This window comes from Seriola dumerili, unplaced genomic scaffold (genome assembly GCF_002260705.1).
Source record: "Seriola dumerili isolate Sdu_G_001 unplaced genomic scaffold, Sdu_1.0 BDQW01000056.1, whole genome shotgun sequence".
Taxonomy (NCBI): Eukaryota; Metazoa; Chordata; class Actinopteri; order Carangiformes; family Carangidae; genus Seriola; species Seriola dumerili.
This window is the reverse complement of record NW_019174311.1, coordinates 5,996,802-6,006,357: the sequence shown is the minus strand read 5'-3', so window position 1 is coordinate 6,006,357 and position 9,556 is coordinate 5,996,802. Positions and strand designations below refer to the sequence as shown.

General features: G+C 41.8%; 1 protein-coding gene across 1 annotated transcript; it reads left to right on the top strand.

The window, feature by feature from the left end:
* Positions 1–7,456: 7,456 nt before the first annotated feature.
* LOC111219265 (baculoviral IAP repeat-containing protein 5.1-A-like) lies at positions 7,457–9,067 on the top strand. The gene is made up of 4 exons (XM_022741889.1): positions 7,457–7,582; positions 8,228–8,337; positions 8,761–8,878; positions 8,978–9,067. The coding sequence occupies exons 1-4, from the start codon at positions 7,457–7,459 to the stop codon at positions 9,065–9,067; spliced, it is 444 nt and encodes a 147-aa protein (XP_022597610.1).
* Positions 9,068–9,556: the final 489 nt, after the last annotated feature.

Genomic DNA, 9,556 nt, shown 5'->3' with positions numbered 1-9,556 from the left:
CGCCACTTTAATGGATGTCATGATGAGAGGGTGAAATCGGAGCAGGGAGATCCTGTATCATCCATAGGAAAGAAGAAGGAGGGAGAACAGGGCAGAGGAGAGTGGTGACAGGGGTGGGGTGAGGGCCACCGGAGGGGGGGGGGCAGATGGCATTTTTGGACAGGTATGTGAGCAGAGGAGTGATGGAGGGAAACAGGAAGAGGAGAGAGGAAAGAGGGAAGGAAATTGGGTTATTAGGTCCTTTTGTTTGCCACAGGCCACAGATCAATCATTCTGAAGATGATGTGCTGACCCCTATCACCTCTGGATGGGAGGGCATCATGGGGCTCATGTTAAGTGGCCACTAGGGGAAGATTTTAAATGAATAATGAACTGACATTATTTAATTTGCCATCCACTTGAATTGTAAGAGGTTGTTCACTCACAAATGCCTCTTTAAAAGAAATGAGTTAAAATAGAATAAATAGTGACATTTTATTTTACAGGTCCAGTTTCCAAATAATTTCCTTGGAAACTTTCTAAGAAATGTAGATTTTGTGACCAATTATAGGGAAATGGGGTTTTCTCTGCAAGAACTGCCCTATTCAAACCATTAATTTATTATAATTCATATCTACTTTGAACTATAAGCTTGATATTTTTGCTACTTTTGCATTTTGAGCTGGCCTGTACCGTAAAATAAAGTGCGGCCAAATATTTTCATAAATCATTCGGATATTATTCAGACATTACGAACCAGTAAAATAAACCACTTTAAATTGTTATTTATACTGTTATATGACAGTTTTTCAATATTCAGATTTCTTTTTACTTCTCCTAGAATAATTTTTGGACCAGGACAACACATTAAAATGAGCTTTCCAGGCTAACTCTGGCTCTGCACTTCATGCAAAATAAACTAATTTAAGAAGAATTATTCTACTTTATAGTAACAATAAATAAAAAAGTAAAATGAAATAGAAAAAAAATATCAATGATAAATACAAATAAAAGTAAAATAAATAAATAAAATGCACCTATCTGATTCCCTCTCTTTCTCCTATGCATCACGGGACATAGGAGAAAGAGAGGGAATCAGACTGTTGCATTATCTACATGATGACAAAGATAAGACGCCTCAGAGATGAAAAACACTTGACAAACCAAAACAACAATATAGGATGGACTGACAATCAACCAGCAAAGATTCAAGCTGCAGAAGTGCTCCAACGGTGAGTCACGGATCATGTCAGTGGGAAAAGTGAAAAGGCCTTTTACTTCCTTTACACTGAGTTTTCTATAATGTTGTTGTTTTCTGTAATGCTGTCGAGTTTTATGAACTGCTGTGTTTTCTGTTCTGTTGTAGTGTTTTGTCCAATGTTATTATGTCTTGCACCTCGGAGGCCGCCGTACAGGATGAGGTGGAGGAAAATCACTATATTCAACCAACATACACGACTTTCGCACTCTTTCTGTGTGTATGAGCGTAATGTTACCTGTCAGACACCTTTACACCCACACAGACACACAAACTTGATTGTGAGGACATTGTTTTGACTCACACTCACACTTGACCTTGACTTCCAAATGCTCCAACCCTTACCTTAGCTTTAGCATCAACCTAATTCTAACCTCAACCCTGACACCAAGTTTAACCTTAAAATAAATGGTTGAGCTTGTGAGGACCAGCTGTTGTCAGCAGATTGAAGGGGATTTATACAGTTGTACGCACACACACAGTAACACGCTAAGAGAGGACTCAACAGACACCACTTCAGAACCTGGATAGTGATTACTGGTTAACCTATGCTGCCCTCTACTGGTGAAACACTGTCAATGTGAGATAATTCCCCATAAACAGACACTGGGAGTCGGAGTATTCTAGCATTAGCAACCCTGTTACTAGATAGGAAGTTCCATAATGAAAAATGATCCCATGTAAACTGAGAGGCTAGTATGTTCCCAGAGCCATGTCAACACACGGGGGTAAATAAGGGAACCAACCAGACATGAGGCACAGCTGGTATAGTATTGATGGCCTGTCAGACTGAATCAGAAAAAAAACCTTACTCAAGCATAAAGCTGTCTTCAGTCTACAACAAACTTGACAAAGCAGCTGATGCCAGTGTTGTACTGGAAATGTTTTCGGTGGCAGGATGGTGCACAGAGTCTGAGTGCAGCAGGTCAGATGTGAAAGGAATGACTGCTGAGTATGAAGGACTTATAAGGGCTTAGCCAGCTGATGTGCAGCAAGAGTCTATGAGAGATATATCAAACCTGAGGAAGAGAGCACATCAAACTCCACCAATCATATAATGCTATGATCTGTCTTCCTCATTCTTTCATACAGGGGAAAACACGCAGTAAATCTACACTCACCGAAGTCTGCCAGATAGACTCTAACTCACTTCCTTACAACAGCTTGAATGCATTGTTACTTTTTTTTTTTTTTCACTTTTTGTGAAAGCTTTTGTTGATCATAAATTCTGGTCATATTTCATGAGCCTGGGCCCGCAGGCACTTTGTGACTTTCCAGAAATGTTAGTTTGCCCTTTTACTTAGAGTCTGCTTGCATGATCTGCACCTAGGTCATATATCATTTCTTGGGTGTCTCCTGGCACTGTGGTGATGAATTTAGAGACTCCCTATGAAGGTCAAAGGTGAGGGGGCCAGGCAAGTGCCAGGCAGCATACTTGTACTTCCCCTCATAATGTGGCAAAGCATTAACTGTTAGACTATGAAATCTTAGGCAACTTTAAAGGAAAGAAGTCATCTCTCTGTAAATACCAAATAAAGAGCCTGTCATATCACACATTCCATTTACTGGCACCGAGCGTGGCACATAACAAGTAAGTCAGCTAAGTATGAACAAAAGGACCTCTGCATTCCCCTTGAACTGGCCTGAGCCTGCAAGTCTGACAGTTCAGCATATCAGTTTGCAGCTGTGAGGGATAATCATCTCACCAAATTTAGACTATTGATCAGGTGTGGATATGTGCAGGAAATGTGGCCAGCTGTACAGTACGTCTCCCTGTGCATTCATTTTGCCCCAGAAAAGACTTTAAAAAACCAGGATACCTATGCTGTGTTTTGACTGTTTCAAATGAAGTGGGATTTTTGTTGCTTATAAACTAGTTGTTAGAAACAATACTGTGGGCAGCGTGAAACAGAGACAGTCAGTTTTCCTATAAAATGCCAAAGATGCAGGATGAGAAAAACAGAAATTTACTCCCCCCAACAATCCATTATTTTCATTCCTGTTCTGAAAATGTTTTTCAGACAGAGCTGGCAAAAGAATGTGTATTACTGCTTGTCATAAATAATGACAGGAAATCATTTCATTTCTGTCCTCTTTATTTTGATGAACTGTAAAAAGATTTTTTTCACTTTGTTTTACTGATTCTGAGTATTTCTCTCATTGTTTAAGTGTTACTAGCTGCCAGTTGTTTCATTTCATAGATGTTTATGAGAGAGAAAGACAGAGAGTGAGAGAGCGAGAGAGAGAGAAATAGAGTGTGTGGGTTTTGTGAGCATTCGCAGATGTGTGTACACAGGTGGGTGTGCCTGTCCTGTGAATCCACGCCTGCCTACAGAAATGGAGAATGTTGATGTTGACTGTCACAATCTCACACTTCCCTGACATTTTTACACCAGCACCGGAGGACAAGGCGTCTTTCTTTCCAACCACATTCACATCACGCACTCTGCTCTATAACTGCACACGGTTCATACATGTTTAAACTTTGCTACAATAATTTATGTCATGTTGCTCATACTAGACTCAATAATTCAGTCTGACACATTCCTGGTTGCAATTATGTGATGATATTCATTTTACAACACAGCAGTTTGAAGTCATTATCTTCTCCATAGATCACAGTCTATTTCCAAAGCTCAGACATTCCTCAGCTGAGAGCGAGGTGGCAAAGAAATGAAGGGTCAATCACATCACTGCGACACACTTTCGTCTCCTGCATGTCCTTATCAAACAGCATCTAATTTTGAATAATTCCGGCAAACAACTACAAATGGTAGTGTGTACAAATGGTGCATATTCCTCGGCCGTGCATTCACATGTACTTCATGTCAGGTTTGCCCAAATCTGCCAGTTCAATCGGGATGTGAGGGCAGGAGAAGACAGGTGGAGCTGTCAGGACAGTTGTCAGCTCCACGGGCGCAAAAGTAAAGATCAGTCACTTACATGCACATATACATATTTGTCTGACCAGTCATAGGAATAATAAAAAGTTATGCTTGTGCTGCACCATCAAAAACTCACAGAATAATCGCCACGAAAAGGATGTCCAGTATACTGGGTGTGTTTCTTGCTCCACATAAAGACAATACTGGGTCATTTTTAAATGGAAACAGATGGATACAGTAGCAGGAGATGGTAATAGGTTTGATTTACCTGTGCTCCACATTGATTGCTCCTCTAGTCTTCCTGTTGTTCTTGCTGAGCGAGTCCAGTCTCCAACCCAATACAGGCACACTGAGAAATAACAGTTTCCTCTGTGACCTCTCTCCCAGCATCAAACTGGCCAGAGCTCCTCAGGTGCGAGAAAAATGACCCGAACGATCCCCAACTGTTCTCATTGAGTCAACAAGATTCCAAGAGCTGCGTATGCGAACAACATAGTCTTACACCCACAGGAGCAATGCGAAGGACATGTGGAAATAGAGACCACAAACACATTGCTTCTATCACCTCCCCTCCACCTCTCTACATCCCATCTCGTCCCTCCCTCCTTAACACTCTCAGCCCTGTGTGAAAACAAAGCTTGGGCAGGAGATTCCAGCAGCTAATCGTGGCAAACCTTAATAAGTGAGGACAGTTGTGTCAGAGGAAGGAGAGAGCAGAGAGTTGAAGGCTGTAGCGGGGAGGCTAGGAAGGGAGGAAAGGGAGTCAAATGTCAATGAAGGCATGAGGAGTAAATGTGAGGTACAGTAACTGAGAGAAGAGAAACATCAACCTATGAAAAGGTGATTTGCAGTACAGCACATGGCACAAATTCTCAGACAGTTTTGAACTGTCTCCCATGAAGGACGATCCATTAGGAGAGGGAATGTAACAAAGCGAATTCTTAGACCTCTGTAAATAACTGCTATGGGCTTTTATTACTTAAGCTCTCTCAGCTACATGAAGGTTTTCACGGCACAAAACTTGAGAATGAAGGAGGGCAAACAGGTAAACCTCACACCTATGGCGCAGCAATGTTGAGAAGAGCAGTGAAGGTTAAGAAAAAAACAGCACACATTTTGAATGTATGGAAACATGCTGAGTGACAACAGTAACACACACGTGTAGAAATTCAGATGTAGATGTTATTCTGCAGTGTCTGCAGTAAGCAGCCACCCACTATACAGACCCACTTGGACCCACTGCAACATGTCATGAGATGTAGAGTGGACGTCCAGGTCACTCCAGGCCTGCAGCCCTTACATAGCATCACCTCTCACAGGGCTGCCAGCTATTAGAGTTAGATATACAGTACACGGAGTACAACAGTCATACATTCTCAGGTTTAAAAGCGGGCACACCGTGTGTCCGCACTCCCATAGAGACTCTGCAGGAAGAAAAGGTTAGAAGGGGAAAAGGACAGCTGTTTACAGTTGTAAGCACATTTTAGCACCAGAGGGCCTGAGGGTAGTGTTACAGGGCCACACGGCAGACCAGGACCGCCCCGCTCTCTCACAGTAATAAACACATCAGTAAAGTTCACACCACGAACCATTAAACTGGACAATTGTTGTTGTTTACTTTTATAATTCCCCAAATTTCTCTGCTGGAAATTGTGATTTTCAATTCTGAAAAACGTGTTTCACTCAGATACAAAAACAGTCTTTGTTGTCACTTCTACTTACACAAATCTGTGACTGAGTGACAAACATGTGACATGGCACATTTTTGAACATCAGAGTTGTTTCTGACAATAGGAAATAGCAGGGTAAAACAAATGAGGACGACACACACACTTAAACTCAACCTTTTCTGAAAGTCCATTTTATAATGAGACAGAACAATAGTGGTGAGGGAAATATCCTTCAGTAAACAGCATCCCTAAATTTCTCTCAGTTGCCAACAGGGGGAGGCAAGTTCCCCCATTTTGCCCAGTGTTACAAGATAACACATGATAGATGATGTCACTGTAATTTCATCTTTTCAATAAAACAATATATGTTGTATATATAAGTCAGGAGATCAGCTGTCCGTTCACAGCTGTGGATTACAGTGTCTTAAAGGACAGGTTCACATTTTTAAAACATGTCCAAATGTACATTGAAAGAGTTTCTGGCAGCCGTAGTTGTTTCTCCTGCCTATACAGGCCATGAATTCAAATCCATAGTCCTACTTCTGTCCAAAAGAATTTTCAAATGTTCATCTCAAGCAAATACCAGGCTTCAGCTGACTGAGTTAGACAAATTAAGTTGTTTTTTTTTTTTTTAAAGTTACTGTCTTTCAAGTGCAAAATGTCAGGAAACACTGAGAAGGGAAACAGGTACTAAAAAGAATAAATATTTTAATATTAGAAATAATTCCGGTGTAAAATGTACATGTGTCACAGAGGTCAGAGGATGTTAAATTAAACATCAGTTTTGGCTGCAGTGTCAGACTTTTCACCTTTTATTGCACAATTAATCCACAGCAAAGACACAGACAGGAAACAAAGGGAGAGAGAGAGAGAGAGAGGAAGTCTGACAGTCAACACAGATCCTGGACGGGAATCGAACTGTGCACGTGGTGAAGAGAGCACACTGGCATCTTGGCAAGGGGGCTTATTTACCCCACACTGGCCAATTAGAATGATGGCCTCACATTTCTACCCCACTAAGTACCCAGCTGCCACAAAACCACACAAACTTAGACACAGACCCAGTGCAAACCTTGTACTAACGTCTTTGTTGAGGTGACATAGAGATAGAATTTTCTCCATCTGTTGATAAAGAAAGGCTTGTAAGATCACGACTTGAGTTATGTAGACATGTCACACACAGATGAACAGCCTTTAGAAAGAAAGGCTCGTGTAATCAGCAGATTTGTTTGTTGCCTCATGTAAAATCATAATGTCTGCGTTGTATATTTTGAGCTCATCAGGTTAATAGCTTGAACAAACACACATGCCGCTTGTGTTTTTATTAGATGAAAAACATCGCGTAGCACCACAACAGACTGACTTGTAGCTGTCATGCATGTAGAATACACCAAACACGTTTAAAGTGTAAAGTGATATTTGCCAAAATAGAAAATATGGCTACAGCTCAGCCCTGCTGCACTTTGCCTGACTAGACCATTTGTAGATGGTGACCTCACGTTCCCCTCGCAGCCCCGCCCACCTTGAACCTGATCAGCCAGAACTGAAAACACCTGTGGAAAGTGTGCAGGGCAGTCTGGGCCGGCCACCAGTGTGTATATCCACGTCAACACTGACAGTGTGAATCAGAAATTCGTTGGGTTGAGCCTGTTTTTGCTGCAGTTATGGCCTGCATCGATGTATTGAGAACCAGGTTTCACTTTTATGACAAAATGTATAGTCATGATTTACGTGAACAAAGCTTTGCTGACTGGCCATTTAGAGAGGAATGTAACTGCACACCTGAGAAGGTAAGGAGGGCGCTGTATTTAATCAAGAGGAGAATTTGTCTGTGGGGAAGGTACTAAGGAAGTGAGACTGGGTTCATATGTGTGATGTTTCCTCTCATTTCTGACAGGATGTGTCACCTATCGCGCCCTTCAGATTACAGCCTTATTCACATTAACCTACGCAGCACATGACTATAGCTTATGAGAATAATTACATATTGATAATGTACCCCAACCGTGTTTATACAGCAATTTTATACCACAGCTTTTTATCCGAGGCTGTGACAAGTTGTGATTTACGGTTAAGCAGGTGCCAGATTCAGTTTCATTGCACCAGATATCCAGTGCACGGACCCTGCCATTAGCCCACCCTTGTCTCGTGATGATGGATGAGCTGCTGACACCTCACTTGATGAGCAACACTATATGCCATGTTACCAGCTCACACCACCCCCAAAAAAAGAGGGGGGATCATCCTCTGGGTTAATTCTCTCTCTTCCTTCAGCCCTAGCCTTTTGTTCTTTTATTGCACTTGTCATCTTATGTTATTGAGTTATCAGTGCACAAAAATTCCTTAATCTATTACTTGGATTTTATTTTATAGTTGTGTGTAAGAAGAGTGCGTCCGACACTGAGGCATCTGTTGCTGTTTGTTTGTGTTCGCAGATGGCCAGAGCTGGGTTTGTCCACTGCCCCAGTGAGAACGAGCCTGATGTTGCGTGCTGTTTCTTCTGTCTGATTGAGCTTGAGGGTTGGGAGCCGGATGATGACCCCTGGTAAGAAAAGACTGTCAACTTACACAGGCCCTTACCTTTTTATTTTATCTACCTTCATATAAGCTTTGAGTCACTGAACAGTATTATGCCAGTAGTGTAAGGGGGTACAGGAGCTTCAGATCTCAAATTCTTTTCATCTGTATTACTCAGACCTGACTGTTACCCATAGTCATTTGTAGGGCAAATGATGATATGGTGTCATCACCAATGAATGAATGGAAGGACAATGAAAAAGAAAGATGGCTGCCACAAATTCCCACTTGGGTGCAGCTGTTTCTTAATCAGTAAAATGCTTAATTAGAATCTATTTTATGTTTTTGCGTTTACAGAGGATTTTATGCTGATGTCAGCTGGTATTCATCTTTATGAGCCGCCTTCAATTGTTGTGTCTCAGACAGATTCTTCTATGTGTTCTCTGCCCAGGACTGAACACGTAAAACGCTCCCCTAACTGTGGATTCTTAACCATGAAGAAAGACTTCACCGAGCTAACTGTGGCTGAATTCTATCACATGGAGAGGGAGAGGCTAAAGGTCTACCTCGTAAGTGTCTATCTGTGCTGTCCGTGTAGATTGTGTGCAATGAAGTGAGGCTTAAATACCTGTGCAGTGTTTGTTCCGTGTTGTGCTTTTTCTTTGTAGAGAAAGGTTTGTCATAAGAAGATGGCATATCTGCGGGATGACATAGACCACACGCTTGAGAGCCTCAGATCTCGGTTGGACACCATATGACTGAAACTTTAATTATATTGCTACACTCATCTTCAAGGCGTCACAACAGCCTGTAGACTTGATTCATTAGGTTGATGTAATGGCAGTTTAAAATAATCAATAAAGTTGTGATGAACATTACACTTTGGTCGTAGTATTACCTTTAACCACAAGGTGGTGCTTTTGCACTAAAGCTACAGTTTCCCTGCGTCACAGACACATTTTGTGGAGTTCCCAATCTCTCACCCTTCACAAAGGCAATCTGAAATGAAAGCGCACATTCAGCAGGATTACAATGTGTGTTATATTCCCTCTTTACAACCAAATACTTACCATTTTCCTGAACGTGCCACCATCTCTACCACCCCTTTTCAAAACCTTGACCCTGGACAGATGGCCTGAAGCCCCTCCCTTTCAATACCAACTGTTGCCCCAGTAACATCTGTTACATATAGGGGAACTGAGAGGGCTCACCAGGACACTTGCCTTGCCCTGTGAGAGGAGGACTGA